Raw genomic sequence first — 22229 nt, 5'->3', positions numbered from 1 at the left:
ATTCCAATATTTCTGGGCCTCTAGAACTGCAGAGAAATTTCTGATGGCAGTCCTAGAAAATCACACCAATATACATATATATAGAGAAAGATAATGTACATAGAAATAATGAAGAAAAGCTTTATGAGATGAATAGAATCTGAATACTGGTAGTAGAACTCGTATATTCATGATTAGAAAAAAAGAGGGAGGCATTACAATACAGTGATGACCCAAGGGAGCTGTACAAGGAAGAATAACCCAGCTTTATGACAGTAACAACACAGACTGCTGAAGATCTTGAATACTAGTCTAAAGACGTTTGAACTCTGATCTGTGGACAGCTAAGACCTCTGTAGCTTTGAAAAGGTAGGGGATGGGTGTGAGAGGGAGACATGTATTGTGACCAGAATCTGAAAGAAGAAAAAAATAACAAGCTCTGCATTTAAATTACACATACTCTTTTAAATCCCCCATCACGTGCTGTTTTAAATCCCCATCACGTGCCGTGTTAAATCCCCCATGACGTGCCGTGTTAAATCCCCCATGACGTGCCACTTTTACTGTAAGGATCAGGACTGAGCTAGGACCTGGCGTGTGCATTATGCATTTGATAAACACTGAATGAAGAATGTCAGGCATTCTGTTTGTCATCACTATGTATGGAACACTAGGGCAGAACAGCATAACAAACTCAACTTCAACCACTTACCTTTACTCTTTGGTGGTCTGATAACGAAGATGATTTTATTTTAAAAGTCAATATTGAACTATGAGATTGAACTGCATTCAGTGTGATTAATCCTCATCTTATTCAATCAGTGGGGGCTGTGTGAAGCCCATCTGAGATGTAATGTAAGGAGTCTAAAACAGTACCAGTGTCTGCTAAAGTGCTCAGTTAGTGGACACCCACATACAGTTTACCACGCCACTCTTGCTCTAGAAGTTAGTCATCTGGTTTTTTAAACGTTTTCCATGTTTTGTTTAGTACAAGAAGGAAAAATCTTATAACTGCAGATGTTCCTTAGCTGTGCATGGTAAATCCTGGAGCGTTGCATCCAGTAGCAAACAGCTCGAGCCTGGAATGTAGGGGGCATAAAGGGCTCTTCTTCCTTCTCCACTGCAAGATTTCAGAGCACCAGATACCCCGACCGGAGAGACACCACACTCAGCTGCCTGACTCCTACGTCTTAGGAAGGGTCTAGCTGTTGAGACGGAGCAGCAAAAGCAGGATGGGCCTGGGAGAGGGAAATCTGCCCGTCGGTCTGTGGAAGCCAGAGAAAGACGGAACTGTGGAAATACCAAATCCCTAGGCCCCAGAGTGTAACATCCACTTGCACAGGTGAGAAGTTGAGTAAGGAATTTGTCGTTTAAAGGTTTAACATATGAGTTCATCACATAAGCCGGACACACAACGTCACAGATCCGTTGTGGTAGCTGCTACGCGCTTCCTGACGTCAGAGGGCGTGTCCGTTCGCCTGCGTGTAAAGCTGCTCACAATCCCACTGCAGTTAGTTTGGGTTGGCGTTTTAGAGCCAGAGTAAATCCCTCCTGGCTTCCGAATCCTACTCGCACAGTCCCGCCCAGAGCCAGGAAAACAGCCACTTCCTGGGAAAACCAGCGCCGAAAAACGACGTCACCGCCCCGCCCCTGTGGGCAGCTCTATAGGCGCAGGCGCACGCCTGAGCCTCGGTGCACTGCGCAGGCGCAGGAAGGCTCGGCGCCTGGCCTTCGCGGATCGCCAGGGGGCGCAGTATAGGGATCAAATGTGTTGCTTAAAGGGACCACTCGGAGATCTGAGGCGGGACAAGCGTCCAGAAAAAATGGTGTGTTGTGGAGGTCATTTAGAACCCACCAACTCAGTGACACGCAAAACCGATGACAGATAAAATGCCCCTTGTGCCACGCCAGGAGCTTCATGACACAAAGGAGACTTCACTCCCCGTTTCCGTGGAGAAGAGACCTGCGGCGGGCCTGCGCGCGCACATCGGGCGGCCGTCGCCGGTGACGTAGTGCCGGGTGACGTGTCACACGCGCCGGGTGACGTGCCGTACGCGCCGCCTCTCCACCAGCCGGCCGGCGTGTGCCAGGCCGCCACCATGGGCAAGGTAAATGTGGCCAAGCTGCGGTACCTGAGCCGGGATGACTTCAGGGTCCTGACGGCGGTAAGGAGCCTCCGCCCCCGTCCTCCCGCGTCCCTCCCCGCCGCGCGTCCGGTTCCCCCGGTGGAGAGAGCCGAGCGGGAACCGGGACAAGGAGCCCGCGGAGCAGGATTTGGGTGAGGCTGGTATTGTGTGGCTCTTGCAGAGGCCCCGATTCTGTCCTCCTGCAACGGCTGGAGCTGCACCAATCGGAAGCAAAGAGCCAGAAGCCTCTTCCGGGTTTCCCACGAGGGTGCAGGGTCCCGTCCTCGACTGCTTTCCCAGGCCACAAACAGGGAACTGGATGGGGATTGGGCCTGCGGGAATCAGAACTAGTGCCCATATGGCTCATTCAGGGCGAGGACGTTAGCCCCATTTGGTGATTTGTCAAAGCAACTGTTTATAGATGTCAGCAGGGACTTGAGGATTTATCGTGTGTCACTGCCTACATCAGGAGCTCGGCATCCCTTGCCTTGAAGTGCAGGGGAGGTTTGATGTTAGCGATTATTTATTACGTTGTAATTGGCAGCATGCTTAGAGAAGGGAGTGACTTTGTTTTAAAATTAGTGGTGTGCTCCATGCCCATGTTCTGGTCACTGGCAGGCTGCCACAGATTGTGTCACACGGTACCCTGGGAGGGGCCTTAGTCCGTGTCCCTGCACGTGTCCCTGCACGCGTCCCTTGGAGGCTGTTGTGGTGGTTGTGGTGGTTGTGACTGCAGCGGTCCCTTGCATTGCAGGTCGAAATGGGCATGAAGAACCATGAGATCGTTCCCAGCAGTTTGATTGCGTCCATAGCCAGCCTTAAACATGGTGGCTGCAATAAAGTTTTAAGAGAGTTAGTGAAGCATAAACTCATAGCCTGGGAGCGTACCAAAAGTAAGTATTTTTTGAGGCACCTTTTGTGATTTCTCGGGTCCTTGGTTTCCGCCACAGCAGGTGTTGCAAAAGGCAAAGGTGGAAGTTGGCAGACTAGATAGAGCACTGACCAATGTAGGCAACAGTAAGGCACTGTCGCTTCTGTCACACTGTGATTGTCAAGTCGTCACAGGGCTCACCCAGACCAAGAGTGAGGCCGGAGGAAGGAGTGGCAAGGTGGCACCGCAGAGCAAGTGGAGTAGGGAGTGTGTTGCAACCAGCCTTGAAAAGGACAGGCGGCCACAGGGCTCACCCTGGCACTGCATCACAGACCAGCAGGCTTCCCCAAACCTGTAACAGATCCTGACTTTTATGAAATAAAATCAGAAATACTTGCTATGAAAATGAAGGAAGTAACGGATACACGCATACATAAATTGAAGTTCTAAACTTGAAATTCTCCCTTTTTGTCTAGCTGTCCAGGGCTATCGGCTGACAAATGCAGGCTATGACTACCTTGCTTTGAAAACGCTTTCTTCTAGACAGGTGGTCGAGTCTGTTGGAAACCAGATGGGCGTCGGCAAAGAATCAGGTCAGTGCTGTTACAACAGCGTTGGAGTGTTTTCTTCGCTTTGGTCTGTACTTCGACTTGAAAGGCATTCCTGTTTTGATTTTAACATTTTTAAATGTTTAAACAGCAGATTGGAAGAGGTTATGAGCATACCCTCACCTGCAGTAGGTTAGGTTGTGTTCTGCGTAAGTCCTTCAGCAAGAAGTAATTTTTCTCTGACAGCTGAAAACTTCGACAAATGTTTTCTTTGTTCTTATTTCACATCTGACGAGTATACATTTGTATTAGTTTAAAATGTGTGTGCCACAAGGTAGAAGAACGTGAATGTCTAAAAACCTCACAAAACAGTTTTTCAGCATAGCCATATGACCAACACGCAGAAATAAGTATGTATAGCTCACAGAAAAGAAAGTGTTTTTAAAAAGCTCAGCATAATACTTTGCATCAATACTGAAGTATTCCTTAGTGGAAGGCAGGTGAGAGTAGAGCAGGCCAGGATTCTGTGTGTGCCCGTGGTCCTTTGTGTTCTGCTTCTACACTTCGGTGCTGTACTAACCAGAGTTGTCGCTGCTCCTTGGTAAGCCGTGGCAGAGTGGACACTCTTGTGTGCATGTCTCCATGCAGACATTCTTAGAAATGGACTCCCTGGGGAATGTGTTAGTTTGCTGTAGCAGAACAGCACACATTGGGTGGTATTTTCTCAGCTGTAGAGGCTGAAAGGCTCAGATCAAGGTGTGGAGTCTGCTAAGATAGCTGCCATCCTAACCCTTCCGTGGCCTTCTCCGCGTCTCTCAAGCCTCCTCTGATGGTGACACTGTTCCTGTCAAGTCAGGGCCCTACCTTTATGACTCTGTTTCTTTATTTGAAAGGCAGAATGGCATCCATCCTCAGGTTGTTCCTTTGGAGCACTCAGCAGCAGGCGCTGGATGAGGGCAGAGCCAGGAGTCTGGAACGCCACCAGGTCTCATGTGGTGCTGAGGATCACACGCTTGAGCTGTCATCTGCTTTCACAAGCACATTAGAAGGAAACTGAGCTGGCTGCCCTGTGTGGGATGTAGGCATTGCAAGTGGCAGCTTAACCCGCTGTTCCAGTAGAGCCTGTTTCTTTTATTTCTTCTCTCTCTCTCTTTAATTGGAAAGCCAGATATACAGAGAGAAGAGACAGAGAGGAAGGTATTCAGTTCGTTGATTCACTCCCCAAGTGGCTGCAACAGCCAGAGCTGCACCAATCTGAAGCCAGGAGCCTCTTCCGGGTCTCCCACATGGGTGCAGGGTCCCAAGGCTTTGGGCCGTCCTCGACTGCTTTCCCAGACCACAAGCAAGGAGCTGAATGGGAAGCAGTGCCACCGGGATTAGAATTGGCACCCATATGGGATTCCGGCATATGCAAGGCAAGAACTTTAGCCACTAGGCTACCACCCCGGGCCCTAGAGCCTGTTTCTTTTTTTTTTTTTAAAGATTTATTTTATTTTTATTACAAAGTCAGATATACTGAGAGGAGGAGAGATAGAGAGGAAGTGGAGCTGCCGGGACTAGAACCAGCGGCCATATGGGATCAAGGCGAGGACCTTAGCCACTAGGCCACGCCGCCGAGCCCTAGAGCCTGTTTCTTAACAGAAATTTAATCATTAAAATGTTCTCATGAGTGATGACAACATGGCCTAAATATCAGTTTTACACATAACATTTTGTTTTAATGGTAACAATTCAGTGCTACTCATTGTAAAGTATTAAGGAGTTGAACTCCATGATGTAGAAAAGATACTAAATCCCCTCTCAGCACACTAGGGAGCAATGAGATGTTTTCTCGTTGAACGGATTGGTCTGACATACAGTGCAGTGTGCGTTAAACAGTGACCTGTGACAAGCGGCAACTCTGCTTTCTTTTGTAGTAGATGTTCATAGAGGTTGGCTTGTGATCGTGGGTTGTAATTCAAGTAAAGGAGTGACTATGTGGGATATAAAGAATTTTGGCAAAAATTTCTAGTAATATTAGGAAAGAAATGTTTTTAAAGGGTTGGCCTTGGCATACACCTGGACTAGCTGCCACCCGTGATGCTGGCATGCCACATAGGCTGTGTGATTCAAGTCCTGGCTGTTCCATTTTCTATCCATTACCCTGCTAATGTGCTTGGGAAGAAAACAAAAGATGGCCCATGTGGCCTGGCGTGATAGCTCAGTAGACTAATCCTTTGCCTGTAACACCAGCATCCCGTGTGGGCCTGGCTCAAGTGCTTGGGCCCAGGGCATCCAGCCGGGAGGCCTGACAGAAGCGGCTGACTGCTGCTTTGGTTTGGCTCAGCTCTGGCCATTGTGGCCATCTGGGAAATCAGCCAGTGGGAACAAGATTTTTCACCCTGTTTCCTTCTCTCTGTAAATCTGTATTTCAGAAAGAAAATAAATCTTTAAAAAGGAAAAAGGTGGCCAGTGTGTCCCCCCAATTGAAAACCAGCTGGAATGCAGGGTTCTGGCTGGGCCTGGCCAGCTCCAGCTAATGGGGAGCTGAGTCAGTGGATGGGAAACATCCGTCCCCGTCTCCCCCTTCCTCTAACAGTGCCTTTCAAATAAGGAAAAATTTTTTAAATCAATTTTGAACAGTTGTTCAAAATCAGACCAGGTTCAGGTTTGTGACTCAGTGCAGTGCTGAGGCTGCTTCACTCTTGGCTCTAGACATCTACATCGTTGCGAATGGGGACGGACAGCAGTTTGCCTTGAAGCTTCACAGGCTGGGAAGAACCTCCTTCCGGAATCTGAAAAACAAGCGTGATTACCACAAGCACAGGCACAGCGTGTCTTGGCTTTACTTGTCTCGTCTCTCTGCCATGAAGGAGTTTGCCTACATGAAGGTAATTTTTAAGTCATTCTACATTTTTCTCAGTATGTGATACACGAAATTGAAAGGCCTAGTGACAAGCTTCCGTCTGCTGGCCCCCCATCTCCAAGCCCCTAGACCTAATCTCTAGAGTCCCTTTGAACTGTGTTGATTGTTATTGTAGTGATTTACTCCGAGTGAAGGTATTTTTTATTATTATTGGTGCGTAAAAGTAGGGTATCCTATAATATTAGCACTATGGAGTAGCTTAGAATAATGAATGAAATTGTCGCCTCACGGACGTGTAATAGTGGGATAGGGTCCCAAGGCTTTGGGCCATCCCATCTTGGCGCGTGTAAAGTGAGGATTTAGCCATTGAGCCACAGCTCTGGGTCCTGAAAAGGCAGATTCACAGAAAGAAGGAGAGACAGAAAGATCATCCATCCACTGAGAAAGATCTTGACTCCAGCCTTAGTAGTTGGAACTGAGCCAGTCCAAAGTCAGGAGCCAGGAGCTTCTTCCGGATCTCCCACATAGGTGCAAAGTCCTAAGAGTTTGAACCATCCTGCTCTGCCTTACCAAGCCGCAAACAGAGAGCTGGATAGGAAGTGGAGAAGCAGGACATGAAACAGTGCCCACATGGGATCCCAGCTCCCACTAGCAGGGATTAGCCAATTGAGCCATCGTACCAGGCCCTGTAGCCTATAGTTTTTAAATGAGATGTTGGCCCATAGCCAGAATCCTATTGGAGGGACCAGACATAAGTAACAGAGGCCTCCTTAGAAATGCTGGCATTCCAAGTGGCGTAGGACATAATCCAGAATACTTTGAAGGAAGTGATAAGAGGAATTTATAAACAATAAGGCCGAAGCAGCTAGGTGCAGTAAGAGTGATGGACGATTGCTCTGATATTCGACTCAGACTGCTGCTGTGTGTGCTTGTCACGTGATGCTTTGGAGTACTGTCTTGAGTGCCGCTCTGAGTGTACTTTAGTTCCTTGAATGCCAGAACACAGTGTTTCCTAAATCCCAGTTTGTTTCCATTTGAATGTTTTGAGCACACTCCAAGTGGCAAAGACTTAAAAAATATCCTAAGAGACCATGAGTTTCTTGAGAAAATATTTTCATGCGAATTTTATAACCCTAGCACAATGCATAATATTTAATAAATGTTCAGTTTTGACAAAAAACAAACTTCAGTTTAAAGTTTATTTATAGCGTTTTCTACATAATAATTTAGCAATGCATGTGCAACCAGCCGTGTGTTGGCTATCATTTATATAAAGGCTTATGTTCTGCTGCTGTGGGTTTGTGAAGGTGCTTTTAACTAGTCTTTGAAAAGGAGAAAACGACTTCTTTAACAGCTTTTGCCTGTTTTGCTGTGTTGTAGGCATTACACGAGAGGAACTTTCCCGTTCCAAAACCGATTGATTACAATCGGCACGCGGTAGTCATGGAGCTCATGAGCGGCTATCCCCTGTAAGTGCGCTGTCCTGCAGCCGGGGTTCAGGTGCTTTCTGGAAGGAATCCTCTATCGCTGTGGGCAGCTTAGACACTGACTTAGACCATGGAAAATCTGGTTTCCTCCTGGTCATGCGGACTTTGCAGTCTCATTCATTCCCTCAGTGTTTATTAAGAGCTGGTTATGCTCAAGCTCAGCGGGGAACCGGAGTGCTTTCCTGGTGGAATTTACATCCTGAGGGAAAGAGACTTGCAATAAATAACTAAACAAGGAGATATGATCCTGCAAGTGGTAGAAGTGGTCTGGATAAAAATTTAAAAGGGTGAAAAGAAAGGTAGGAGTTCTGAAGGTGGGGCTGGGACACTGCTGTTTCACATAGCGGTCAGCAAAATCAGTGCAGCGACTTAAAGAGGGAAGAAACTGCAGGAATGTAAGACATGATTCCAGGTAAATTGAGAGCGCATGGGTCAGGTGTGAGCTTACGCCACTCAGCCGCAGATCTAACTGAGCGGTCCAGAGGGGTGGGGCTGCAAGGAGTGCAGTGGGAGTAGGAGTGGGAGCAGGTGGCCAGGTCATTTAACATTCTGTGGGCCCTTGTGCAGAATTGTTAATTTTTTTTTCAAGATTTATTTGTTTTTAGAGGACAGAAGGAGAGACAAAGAGGAAGATCTTCCATCCAGTGGTTCCGAAGCCAGGAGCCAGGAGCTTTTCTTCTGGGTCTCCGACATGGGTGCAGGGTCACAATGCTTTGGGCCATCCTCAACATGTCTCGCAGGCCACAAGCAGGGATCTGGAAGTGTAGCAGCCAGGATATAAACCAGTGCCCACAGGGGATCCCGGCACGTGCAAAGCGAGGTCGTTAGCCACTAGGCTACTGTGCCTGGCCCCAGAATTTTTCATTTTGATTCAGGCAGAAACCTTGGGAGTTCAGGAAGCATTGAAGAGACACCCTGTTTTCCTGGGATAGCTCTGGCTGCTGTGTGAAGAACAGAGACTTCAGAGAGACAAATACAGATTTAGGAGACTGAGTTAGGATACAGCAGGAGAAGAGATGATGGTAGCGGGTAATGCAGTGAGAGTCAAGGCGTGGTGGAAGTGGTCAGCTCCTGGTAGCATTTTTCAGTTTGAGCCAGCATAATTGGTTTGGGATTAGATAAGGAGATGAAAAAAATGGAGAAGTCAACAACGACAGCAAGGTCTTTGGCGTGATACCAAATTAATGGAGGAATGAAGTTGCCGCTTACCAGCAGGAGGGCTAGTAGAAGATGGGGCAGAATCGGGGATTCCGCTCTGGGCAGGGTTAGCTTTTCAGAATCCGGGGGAGCCATCGAGATTGTATACATAGTGTTTGAAGCCAGAAGCCAAGTTCAGTTGCTACAAACATATCCTGCAAAAGAGGAAAGTTCTCAGATTGAAGATGTGATTGTATCCCGAAAGCTAAATGGAGGGTACAGAACAGAAATGGTGACTTCGAATTGACCTTGGAACAACGTTGAAGTCATTGGTGATCTTGGCGAGAGGTGGATGGCCTGTCTGCGATGGCTCATTAGAGGGGAGGAAGGAACTGGAGAAAGCACGTGTAAGAAGACCAGATGGGCTGGCGTGGTGGAGCTGCAGGAGGAGCCCCTGGGCACCAGTTCGTGTCCCAGCTGTTCCACTTCTGATCCAGCTCCCTGCTAGAAGCCTGGGAAAAGCAGTGCAGGATGGCCCAAGCTCCTCACTTTGGCCAGTCCTGGTGCTGGCTCTGCGGCTGCCCATGGAATAAGCCAATAGATGGAAACTTCTCTCTCTTTCTCTCTCTCTCTCTCTTTCTCTGTGTGACTCTGAAAATCAGTTTCAAATAAATCTTTTATTTAGGTGCAAGGAGGATGGCTTTGGGCCATCCTCCACTGCTTCCTCAGGCCATTACCAGGGACCTGGATCAGAAATGGAGCAGCCAGGACATGAACGCACACTGATTATGGGATGCCTGTGCTTGAAAGTAGAGGATTAGCCTGTTGAACTATGGTGCCAGCGTCCAAATAAATCTTTAAAAAAAAAGAGAAAACCAAAAAATAAAAGCATGCAATAATAGCTGAAAATGAAGACTCTAACTAGCAGGTGACTTTTTAGATTTAATTTCTTTATTGCTTGAGAAGTGTTGCATATGCTAATAAGAATGAGCAGAAAGGTGCTGGACTGGGGAGATAGTTGAAATAATGTAGGTTCATATACATACACGTTAAAATCATAAATGAGTACAGATATTGTCTTCATGTATAAAATACTTTCAGATGTCAGATCCACCATGTTGAAGATCCTGCCTCTGTGTATGACGAAGCAATGGAACTCATCGTCAGACTTGCAAATCATGGGCTGATTCATGGAGATTTCAATGAATTCAATCTCATTTTGGATGAACATGACCATATCACCATGATTGATTTTCCTCAGATGGTTTCCACTTCTCATCCCAATGCTGAATGGTATGTGCTAAAACTGACTGGATTCGAGTGTGTTTGGGTGTGATGAAATCATCTCCCCTCCCCATAATAGCCCAGTTTTGTAAGGCAATTGTTTGGGTCAGTAACTCATTTGAAGTAGCTGATTTAAAGCCTATAAGTATTTTCCTGCTGCTAAATGTTAAAATACTAAAATTTTCCTCATAAAATAGGAAAAAAATTACCTTGTTCCCAGTTTTTAAACCTGGTCATGAGGCATTGTGTCATAGTGGGTTCAGCTACCATTTTGGAATCTCCAGAGTTCTGGTTTGAGTTCCAGCTGTCCAGCTGCTCTGCTTGTTCCAATTCTTGCTAATGTGCATGGGCGGCAGCAGGTCATGGCCCTGGGGCTGAGCCCCAGCACGCCTCTGTCTGCCAGCCTGAGTTCCCGCATTGCCCATCTTTGCCACTAATATTTATGATCATTGTTGCTAGTATCATAAACACAATTCAGTAGTCTCCAAACTCTAAGGAGTCTTTAATTGACTTTTTTTATCTGATTTGTCCAGTTTGCTAGAGGCTGTGGTATGGACTGCCAGCCAGACGGGGAACTAAGGAGCTGAGTGCACGCCGACCTCTCCTGAGGTTCACACCCACCTTGGTGCATCCCATATTCTAAGTCGTGCTCTCCGGAAGTTTTGACTTTGCTGGCTGTGTTGAAAAGCTTACCCCCTTGAGCTTTTCTGGATTTTTCAAACCTAGCAAACTGGTTATGTTTTCCCCAATGTCTTTTCTTCTTCCCAGAACGAGCAGGAGTAGAGTAGTAAATGAGAAGCTAATGAAAACCATCACAACACGGCTGTCTCAAAAATCACTCTTTTCCAGGTATTTCGACAGAGATGTTAAGTGTGTGCGAGAGTTCTTCATCAAGCGCTTCAACTATGAAAGTGAGCTTTATCCTACATTTAGTGACATCAGGTTTGTGCTTGGCGTTACTTAAAATAGCTGGTTATTTAGTTCTAAAAGTTACATTTTCATCTAAAAAGTTGTGTATTATGTCCTTTGACACATAATAAATTATTTTTGAGGGCCATTGCCCTATAGCATCTAAGTAAGATTTTTAGAACTTGAAAACGCCTGCCCTGGAGCTGGCATTGTGTCACAGTGGGTTCAATAACTGCCCACACTGGCAACATTCCATACCTGGGCGCCAGTTCCAGCTATGGTGCTTCCGGTCCGGTTGCTGCTAATGCAGCTGACCTTGGGCCCCTGCAGCTGACCTTGGGCCCCTGCACGCACATGGGAGATCCTGGGGAGTTCCAGGCGTCTGGCTTCAGCCAAGTCCAGCCCTGGCTGTTACAGCCATGTGTGGAGTGAACCAGCAGATGAAAGAGCTTTTTTTCTGTCACGATGCCTTTCAAATAATTAATAGTAAATCTTTCAATAAAAGAAAGAAGAGTGCCTGCTTTTGGTGTTTTGAGATAATTATTGAATTTTAGGAAGGAAGGTATACAGTTTCTTAATAAATTTAGAACTTTTTGGAGTGCTATGTGAATAACAGATTCATAAAGAACCAAACCAAAGGTTTACTGAAACTTCATTTTCTCGTTTATTTTTGTACATTAAGATATTTTCTGATTTTGAATGATTCATATAACTTAGAAGAGACCTTAGCCCTGTTGTAAGTTAATTTACCAAGCTAAAAAGTATAAAGTGAATTTTCTGTAACTTTTTTTATTAATATGTGCTTCAGAATGTCATTTTATTCTTAAAAAGACAGTGTCTATCTTTTATATTTGCATACTTAATTACAAAGTATTAAATTGTGGGCAAAGAAAAGCCTTTAAAATTTGTGCAGTATTAAACTTGCCTGGAAAAGTTTATTGGAATAATAGATACTTAGATCCACACGTGTTTCTGTTTTTACCCTGGACCCCCTTTTCCTCTCCCTTTCTGCCCTGGACCCCTTTTCTTGCCTAGGAGGGAAGACTCTCTGGACGTGGAGGTCGCCGCCAGCGGTTACACGAAGGACATGCAGGCGGATGATGAACTGCTTCACCCAGCTGGGCCACATGACGGAGACGCCGAGGCTGAGGGGGATTCGGATTCCTCACCTTCTGACGAAGAGGAGTCAGAGGAGAGGAAGGCCTGTAGGTCAGAGGACAGAAGTAAACAGAGCTCTGTGGATGAGCCAGGTGGCCACGGTCGCAGGTCCTCTGGAGAAGTGGAGCAGGTACAGGAAGACAGTCTGTCAGGGGACAGTGCTGGCACATCTGCCTTTGAGATGACGGGTGTCAGTGAAGCCTTAGAGGGAATCGGAGGACAGGTCGTTGAAAGCAGTTCAGCGCCTGAGTTTTGTGGGGAGAAGGACAGAGCTGAAACTGGCTCAGGGCAGGATGGAGAGACTGCTCCCGGAGGAGTCCCTGCTGATCCTGACGAGTGTGACGACCAGTGTCCCGATCTGATGGCCCTGTCAGCTCTGAACAAGGACTTCAGGCCCTTCAGGTATGGTTGTAGTGGTTGGTTGACTTGAAACTTAAGGCCAGTGCTTTTCTTTGATTCTGTTAAATTCATGCTTTGGGGAGGAAAAAGCAAATGACATGACAGAGAGAACTCTGCTGCGGTGGTGCGTAGCGTGAAAATTATCTTTTTTTGCGGGGGGGTCTTTAAAACTCAAAATATCCTTCTTCCCATATGATGTGATTCTAGGCTGCCTGATGGCTAAGCCTCATGGAGTTCTGCCTCATAATAATACAGGCTGGTGATACAAGTAACACTTCCAAGTGTTACTGTGAGTCTCATGATAAATTCATAAGTGTTTGGATAGATGAGAGTTATTCCTCAGATTTTCATAATCACATCTCATGTAGGTTTGATAATAATATAAATGTGTAAAACACGCTGTGAATGCACTGTGTTTAAGATCAGCAGTGAGTTTCCTCTGGTATTTCGAGCCATCTGTCCTTTTGTTCATGTAAAGCTGAAATCATGATAGTCATGTTTTTAAGGACAGTTTTATTAAATATTTCTTGTAGTTTTGTTTATGAGGCAGATCATGGGAGTTTTGTGCTTATAGCTCTGCATCGTAAGCCTCAAGTCTATTATCATTTGACTAAACCAGGCAAATTAAGCTTTAAAGAGGTCAGTCTGGCAGCTCAACACGCTAGTCGTCCACCTGCAAGCACCAGCTTGTTGTTGCTGAAAAATATTGACTACGAGAAGTTAATATTGTCTAAGTTCATGTAAATTGTGTGTCTGTTAACCGAAAGCAATGCTAGTTTCTACCGTAGTGGAACACTCAGTACTCTGATGGCATTCATTTCTACGTTATTTAGCAAGGTGACAAGAAAGAGTCTGAGAAATTTAAAGAAACAGAAATATATACAGTTCAGTAAAAGAAGAGAAATGGAAAAGAGACACAAATTGTAGAGCAATAGTAAATTTTGATGGCTAAAACTTTTTCTTTATTAGATTTATTTTGATTTGAAAGACAGAGTTACAGAGGGAAGGAGATTCAGAGAACTACTCTTGGCTCACTTCCCACATGGTCCCAACAGCCAGAGCTGAGCTGATCCGGCAACAGGAGCCCAAGGCCTTGAGCCATCCTCTGCTGCTTTCCCAATGGCTAAAATACTCTGCCAGTATGAAATTTTGATAGTGACTATATCAAGGCTAAGAAAATGAAACTAATGTAATATTAGACTAAAGTGTTACAGTGTTATAGAACTTGATAGAAACTTTGGTATTCCTGACATACTTTACACACAAGTGTTGTTGGCCTGCAAGAAACAGTATCAATCAATTTAATCAGATGTAGCTGGTTACCTTATGAGCGTGGTATTAATTATGAGGTTTTTTCTTTTATATTTTAGAGATGAAGGAAGTATTACTCGGCATAGGACAAGAACTCTGAGCATCACCTCTACAAACAGTGTTGTGAGCTGTTCCACGATTCCTCCAGTGAGTATTCACTCAACATTGGGTGTATGGGCTCACCTCTTGTATTGGGTGAATGCCTTTAGGCACCATGAGAACACAAGGTGTCTAGGGCGCGGACAGATCGACCTCCTGTGTTAATGGCACACGGTTGTAGTGGCGCACAGTTGGGCACTGAAAAAAGGTCATTACGGACTGACTATTTCAGATTGCATCCTCATCTTGTGAGTCATGTGACATGTGTAGCTGTGTCTTCACTAATGAATAATTTGAATTTGCATATCATTTTCTACGGGAAAGCATTCTACAGCTCCCCCCCCCCCAAAAAAAAAGGCTCCATCATGGGCCCTGATGCCATCAGGTAATTTCTACTGCTGCAGCTATGATGGCAAGCTTGAATTGTACTGATAGCATTTTGTAAGACAATTTCCCATTATGAAACTGAACGCGGGAAAGCAGAGAGCAAGTTTCATTTTTCCCCTACAGTTTTCGTGATGGACACTAGGTGGCACTATGGTAATATATTATCCAAAGAACTGTGTCTGCATTGTACTTTATGCTGTAGGAGGAAAATCCGTTAGGAATTTCATTTCTCTTGTGTTATAACACTTTTATTGTGTGTAATTGCTCAATCATATAATACTACAATTGGAGTTTTTAATATTTTGATAGCATAATTTTGAAAAATAACAGCAAATGGAGATGTTTATTTTATTGGAATTTTACTCCTTAACAAAATGATTTGCTAACACAGATTCTGACTTCTGAAACCTTTCCAGGAACTGGTGAAGCAGAAGGTGAAACGTCAGTTGACAAAAGAGCAGAAATCAGCCGTGAGACGTCGGCTGCAGAAAGGAGAGGCGAGCGCATTCACCAAGCAAAGGAGAGATAATATGCAGAATATTAAATCAAGTTTGGAAGCAGCCAGCTTTTGGGGGGAATAACATGTGTTAAGATGTTGCAAAGAGGCTGACATTGTAGTGCAGCGGGTAAAACCGCTGATGACAAAGCCAACATCCCCTACTTTAGTGCTGGTTTAATCCAGGCCACCCTTGGGGAAGCATCGAACGATAACGCAAGTGCCCGGACCCCCAGCCGCAGCGGTGTGGGGGACCCACGTGAAGACCCAGGCCCCAGCCCTGGCTGCTGGGAGTGAACCAGCGGATGGAAGGTCTCTGTTTCTCCCTCTCTTTGCTGGCCTGCCTTTCAAATAAATAAATTAGTCCTTTTTATTTAAGCTCTTGGATATTTCTAGTTTATATTTCATGTTACCATAACCTAATCTTCAGCCACATTTAGTTCTGCTTTAGACAAAGACCAGTGTATCTGTATAATATATATACACACACATACAAAAATGCTCCACTCACCTACAAATTTGTCTCATTCCATATTTCCTCTAAAGAGAGAGGACTCATGGTAATTTGGCTGAAGAGTCCATTTTTTAAGTTATTTTTTCAGGATAAGTTCATCAGAAATTTTGCATGTATTTTTTTTAAACCTCAGTGATCAGTTGGCTTTGATTTGGGGGCTCTCTCCCTAGCAGGTTAATTACACTTGATTTCAGCTCCCAGCTTCTGTACTTCCTAGAGGTTTCTTTTGATGACAAAAGTTTGTTGCCTTTTGTTGTTTTCATTCCTTAGAAGAAGGAATAAGCCAGTAATGCATAATGCATCTTATCAAATAATAGGTTCATCAGTATCTCCTGTGCCACTGGCGTGGGTAGCGTGGCCCTGGTAGCAGATAGTCCTGCCACGGTGCTTAGCTGCCAGGCTGTACACTGGTCTCAGCAGGAGTGGGTAGACGAGGATGCAACAAAGTAGAGGGAATGAGAAGTGAAAGTCCTTTCTCTTTTTAATGTTTTATTTATTTGTTTGAAAGCAGCAGAATGAAGGTGTTGCCGTTTGTTAAAGCCAAGAACCAGACTGGCCCAGCTCCAGCCATTGCAGGCACAAAGGAAATCTCTGTGTGGCTCTGCCTTTCAAATCAACATATAAATGAAAAACTAATTCTCTCCTCAAAGACTAGGTGTTTCTAAAAGTACTTTATAAGCCAGTGAGCATAGATACCAAGCTATATACGTGCACCTGCACTGAAATTTGGCCATAGAAGGTAGCTTCACCTCAGTTGCTTTCATTGGAGATCACAGAATGCAGGAGATTCTTCCTAGGAGTGACATCAGATTCTCACTTTTGCAAAATTAATTCTGGTGGCTATTTGCAAGATCCTCCATTGGCTAATAAATGCAATGAAATAGATGCAAGAAAATGTCAGATCCAGTTCCTTTGAAAATTAGACCTACTTTGAATTTAGATATGTCTTGAAATTCAGTTATTTTTCTTTAGATTTGATTTAAAGCATTTTTATAGCATAAAATAATGCCGAAGACAGCTTAATAGAATCACAAATGTTTATTCTAGAGTACATTTTATTATATCCAGAATACTGAGAGCAAATTGGGAATACAACTGCATGACTTCATCCCACTTGGCTTCGCTGAGTGGACTGAGTCAACTCTAGGGAACCCACCACATAAAAAACGCATTATGTGAGAAACAAAGCAAACGAACACAACTATTACCCTCAACAGCCCCAGACTTCACGTGGGCCACAGAACAACATGTTCCAATCAGAACTGGAGGCCTTGCCTTATTTGGACAAAGACACTTAACTCCTAAAGAGTGGGTAATAAATGACCTGATAAGACATTTAATTGCTTTCTGGATTATGTTTGGGTGGTATTAAAATGATCCAACCACAGCAGTGATGTGTCAAAGATTATCCATCAAGGAAGTGTCAGACCATCTGCCCTCACATTTTAAAACACCCACAGTGAACAATAATGGAAGACCGGAGTCTATGACTAATGTAAACCTGTATGTTGTGTTGCCAGAATACTTCACAAATCCGTATCCAGATCCTGATCCTACCACTTCACCACCACACTGTGTGCTCCAGAAGTGACATGACCAACAGAAAGCTTCTAAAGACTGGCCACGGCACACCGAGGCTCGGGGTCGGTGTGACTCAGCTGCAGTCTTTTCTGTGTGTTGACATTGGGTTACTTTGTCACCACGCATGTGCTACTCACTAGCTTCATTCAATAAGCGTCTGCACCAAGACATGGTAACTGGTGTCAGGAGTGATCGCTCTGTTCTACAGCACTGATCTGCACCCTAAAAACGTTGGGGATCGAGGGGGAGGTGATGAGGTCTCTGCGAATGGCCTCCTGGAGTGCGGACTTACTGCAGTCACAGGTGGTGCAGTCTGGGTGGTGAAGGCTTGCTGTCCTCTAGTCAAGTCCCTAGAGGACAGCAGCCCGTGTCCCCGTTGGCCCTGGTGTGCTGTATGACTCCCGAGAGCCACGGCATTCAGTCAGGCAAGGTGAGTGATCCTGGTGGAGAACAGCATGGGTTACACGTGTCCATTAACCAGGGGTGCGGGGAGAACGCCCTCATCCACAGCACTTTCAGAGAAGGCTTTGTCACTCATAAAGACTTGACGTCTGTGGTTAAGACTAAGTTTTGTGGTTTTTTGGTTGTTTTTTTTTTTTAAGATTTATTCACTTTATTACAGTCAGATATACAGAAAGGAAGATCCTCCATCTGATGTTTCACTCCCCAAGTGAGCCGCAACGGGCCGATGCGCGCCGATCCAAAGCCGGGAACCAGGAACCTCGCCTTCAATGCCCCGGGATCCCATATGGGCGCCGGTTCTAATCCCGGCAGCTCCACTTTCCATCCAGCTCCCTGCTTGTGGCCTGGGAAAGCAGTCGAGGATGGCCCAAAGCCTTGGGACGCTGCACCCGCGTGGGAGACCCAGAAGAAGCGCTGGGCTCCGGGTTTCGGATTGGCTCAGCTCCAGCCATTGCAGCCACCTGGGGAGTGAATCATTGGACAGATCTTCCTGTCTATCTCCTCCTCTCTGTATATCTGACTTTCCGATGAAAATTAACATATCTTTTTTTTTAACATATCTTTTTAAAAAAATTTTCTACAGTATATTGTACACGACAAAGACATCAAAATTAACATGTATGACATGTAGAATCATTGCCATAGTTTTTAGGAAGTAGTATGCCTCATTCAAGTTATTTTGGACATTTATGACAGTATTATGTACATTCATTTAAAAAAAAAATAGTTGAAATAGCATGTTTGTATCGTCCTCCTGCTGGTAAGAGAGGTCCGACCTGCATTAGAAAATTTGGTCTTCATGTGTATTTGCTGGTGTGTAAGGGACGTGAGGAGGAGCAAGTACACGGGGTTTTTGGAATACGCTTTGCTGCCTGAAAGCCTTGGCTGTATTTGAAGAGGCAAAAATAAGCACTGAACGATGAGATGGCAAAACAGAGCAGGTGCCCCGCTCACCACAGCTGAGAAGTCCCACGGGTGGTCTGAAGGGCAGGCCAGCACACTTTGGGAGTTGGTTTTGTGGAAAAGGGATTTGGTTAAACACAAGACAAAAAGACCTTGCAGAGAGGAACTCCTGCAGAAGACAAATGAACACAGCCCTGGACGAGGCCGAGGGCAGGGGAAAGTGTGCGGGAAAGGGTCAAGGTAAAGATGATTTTTAATTTTAAAAAGAAAACCATGATGGATTAGGGAAAAGCCACTGTGGATTTCACGTGCTACAGTGGTGTGATGGTCATGTTCGAACGGGTTGGAGGGAATCCAACAAAGAATCTAAAAGGTGGTCTGGTTAACTGCCTGAGTATTGAGACCAGGTGGCATAGAGTCCCATTACACTAGAGCTATAGAACAGAGATCCTGTGACATTGTTTTTATTTTAGAGATGAGAAAATATCTTTCAGTGTAAAATTGCTTGCTCAAAATCAGGGTGCATTAAGTTGAGCGGTTAATGGTTAAAAAAAAAAAACAGACATTTGAGTGGTTCCAAGTTTGTTTTTAGTGCTAGGATCTCTTCTGTAATGTCAATAATCTCCTCAGATGAGGGAAGACGCCCTGAATCCTGGCCAGTGTAGAACCGGAGCTAGTTGCAGTTCCTCTGGAAAGGACCAGGAGCAGCTAATATGGGACTGAACAGACAGGAAATTCCTTAACCCATAGGTTACCAGACCTAGGGGGAAAAAAAACAGCTAGAGGGACAAGTTGTGTATTGTGGGGCTGTCTCTTGCTGTTGAAATGCACATGGCTCAAGCCCTGAGGCCTAAGTGACAACCTTCTTTTGCAAGTCTGATGCTGTTAATAACCTTCAGCTATTGACCATCAGTCAGTAGTCCACGCGTGTCATCAGCTCTATGTACCAAATCCATCGCTGCGGGACACCTGTTTCTGGAGAGATACCAGAAAACAGAAAAAGTCCTCACACCCAGTTTGGGGGTCTTATTTATTTATTTAATTTGAAAGACAGAGAGTGACCACAAGATGTTTTCCATACACTGCTTCCTTCCCCAGTGGTTAGCTCAGAAAGAGCCTGGAATGCTGTCTGGGCCTCCCACGTGGCTGACAGGAACTCAAGTGCCTGAGACATCATCTAGCAGCAGAAGGATTGGAAATGGAGTAGTCAACTTGGAACCAGGTATTCCCATGTGGGCTACAGACATCCAAATAGTAATTCAACCTGCTGCACAAATGTGCCTGCCCCATAACCAGGTTTTGAGTTCTATCCTAAAAAAAAATCCCACACTTTTTTTTTTTAAAGACAAAATTTGTTTCCATGATAAACATTTACATCCTCACTTCTCATGCCAATGAAAACCCATCTAAGTAGACAGAAGTCCCCAGTGGAACAGCCCTGGGGTTGAGTCTCAGAAGAATGGTCTTTTCCTACTTGGAACTTGTGGGAAATTGGTCCCATTTCTTTGCTGTTGCCTGTTCCTCTTCCTTTAAGAAAATGTTGAAATAGTGCCCTCTCTTTGTCAATGGGATACATGGCAAGTGCAGTGCGCTAGTGACTGAGCTAAGTGGAAATGACAGTTTGCAGGGTGAAATGGGTGTGCCCAGGCCTTTATCCTAATGTAAGCGTACCCGTAAATGGAGCTGCAACTGAATTGAGTATACTGACAACACAGGCTTTCCAGGAAGCTTCATCTGAGATGCATGGAGCTGTGAAATTACCTTGATTTGAATTTAAAATCATGGGTTAATCTCAGGTTTAAGTCATTTGTTTAGAGATACATTCTCCCTTGGGTGTGTTTTAGCCAAATATTGTTTTTGTTCTTGATCCCATTCTCACTCCATTTTGCTCACTGTGTTTGCAAATAATTGATGCTGAAATGGCTCGTGTTTTTCAAAATGTGACTCTGTCGAAGGAAGAAAAAGCAGCAGCAGGGCCCAGTAAGATAGCCTAGTGACAAAATCCTTGCCTTGCATGCTTCAGGATCCCATATGGGCACCTGTTTGTGTCTCAGCTGCTCCATGTCCCATCCAGCTCCCTGCCTGTGGCCTGAAAAAGCAGTAAGTGATGGCCCAAAGCCTTGGAATCCTGTACCCATGTGAGATGGGAGACCTAGAAGAAGCTCCTGTCTCCTGGCTTCAGATTGCCTCAGCTCCAGCCATTGTGGCCATTTGGGGAATGAACCAACAGAAGAAGTTTCCTTCTCTCTGCAGATCTACCTTCTGAGTAAAATTATAAAAAACAAAGAAAGAAAAAGAAAAAAGCAGTAGTTAATTGGCACTGTTAAACACCCAAATCTCAAATCTGGGGTATGTGTTTCAAGTCTCAGCTCTTCCACCCTGTGCCAGCTTTCTGCTAATGCACAGCCCAGGGGGTAGCCAAAGGCAGCTCGATTACTTAGATTTCTGCTACCCCAGGTGACTGAGTTTGGCTCCTGGCTTTAACCCACCTGAGCTGTTGTAGGCATCTGGGAAGTGAACAGGCAAATGGAGAACCTCTGGCTCCTCCTGTAACTTGTGGGCTAAGGAGTTGGTTAGCACTCCCTAAGCTGAGCACTACAGGCAATGGGCTTGAGGCTGAAAGCACCTGGTCTAATGGAACTCAGCTGTATCCAATATTCTGCTAATGAGGGTGTGGGCGAAAGCGTAAACAAGAACTAGGTGAGAGGTCAAGAGTGGAGGCAATAAAAGCAGGCCTCGAGAGAGGCCGGAGAGAGACATTTCCACCATCTCTGGTCTCCGTGTTGGTGCCTCATCCCCAGATCCTTGGCCGTGCCCACGTTACTGGCCTAGCCGGCCGAAACAGTAACTTTATTTGTTTAAGGTTTATTTTAATTGAAAAGTCAGTTTTATAGAGGAGGAGAGACAGAGAAAGATTTTCTGTCCATTGGTTCACTCCTGAAGTGGCCACAATGGCCAGAACTGAGCTGAACTGAAGCCAGGAGCCAGGAGCTTCTTCTGGGTCTCCCACATGGGTACAGGAACCCAAGGCTCTGGGCCATCCTCAACTGCCTTCCAGGCCACAAGCAGGGAGCTGGATGGGAAGTGGAGCAGTCGGGATATGACGGCACCCATATGGGATCCCAGCACTTGGAAAGCAAGGACTTTAGTCACTAGGCTACAGCGCCAAATAAAAAGATACTTAAAACATAAACACACAGACACACATCAGGGTCCTCAAATATACAAACCAGTCTTAATTTCAATCTTTTTTTTGGAAAATGTCTAATATTGAGAATGTTTGCTTTTTGTTTGTTTGCTTGCTTGTTTTAAAGATATATTTTTATTTGAAAGATTTACAGAGAGCGAGATCTTCCATCCACTGGCTCACTTCCCAAAATGGTTGCACTGACCAGAGCTGTGCTGATATAAAGTCAGGAGCTTTTTTTCAGGTCTCCCATGTGGGCACAGGGCCCAACGACTTAAGCCATCCTCCAGTGCCTTTTCAGGCCATAAGCGGGGAGCCGGATCAGGAGTGGAGCAGCTAGGACACACACCGATGCCCATAAGGGATGCTGGCACTGGTAGTCTGAGGGTTAGCCTGTTGAGCCATGATGCCAGTCCCTTAAGTTCACTCTTGCCTGCTCTAGCAAGGATAAAAGTCAATTTACCAGTGTATTTTCAAAACTTTCTATGTAAATAAAGAAGTCCATATTCGTTTAACCTGTATGTGGAATACTAATTAGTATGCTAC

At 45.3% G+C, this 22229-nt stretch overlaps 1 protein-coding gene across 1 annotated transcript; it reads left to right on the top strand.

Annotated features, from left to right (window-relative positions):
* The first annotated feature begins 1973 nt into the window (after positions 1-1973).
* RIOK2 (RIO kinase 2) lies at positions 1974-15414 on the top strand. Its single transcript, XM_004586187.4, has 10 exons — positions 1974-2144; positions 2860-2998; positions 3453-3569; positions 6219-6394; positions 7750-7838; positions 10095-10286; positions 11127-11219; positions 12222-12746; positions 14114-14201; positions 14957-15414. Exons 1-10 carry the CDS (start codon positions 2079-2081, stop codon positions 15119-15121), a joined length of 1650 nt encoding a protein of 549 aa, XP_004586244.2. The 5' UTR covers positions 1974-2078; the 3' UTR covers positions 15122-15414.
* Positions 15415-22229: the final 6815 nt, after the last annotated feature.

Source organism: Ochotona princeps, chromosome 28, assembly GCF_030435755.1.
Source record: "Ochotona princeps isolate mOchPri1 chromosome 28, mOchPri1.hap1, whole genome shotgun sequence".
Classification (NCBI taxonomy): domain Eukaryota; kingdom Metazoa; phylum Chordata; class Mammalia; order Lagomorpha; family Ochotonidae; genus Ochotona; species Ochotona princeps.
Note: the sequence above shows the minus strand (reverse complement) of the source record. Positions and strands in the feature narration are given on the sequence as shown.

Bases quoted from the DNA above. Each gene is read 5' to 3' on its own strand.
- RIOK2 (XM_004586187.4), top strand. From the start codon at position 2,079: ATGGGCAAGGTAAATGTGGCCAAGCTGCGGTACCTGAGCCGGGATGAC. The intron at 2,999-3,452 runs GTAAGTATTTTT...CTTTTTGTCTAG, and splicing joins AGCCTGGGAGCGTACCAAAA to CTGTCCAGGGCTATCGGCTG. The intron at 14,202-14,956 runs GTGAGTATTCAC...AAACCTTTCCAG, and splicing joins GCTGTTCCACGATTCCTCCA to GAACTGGTGAAGCAGAAGGT.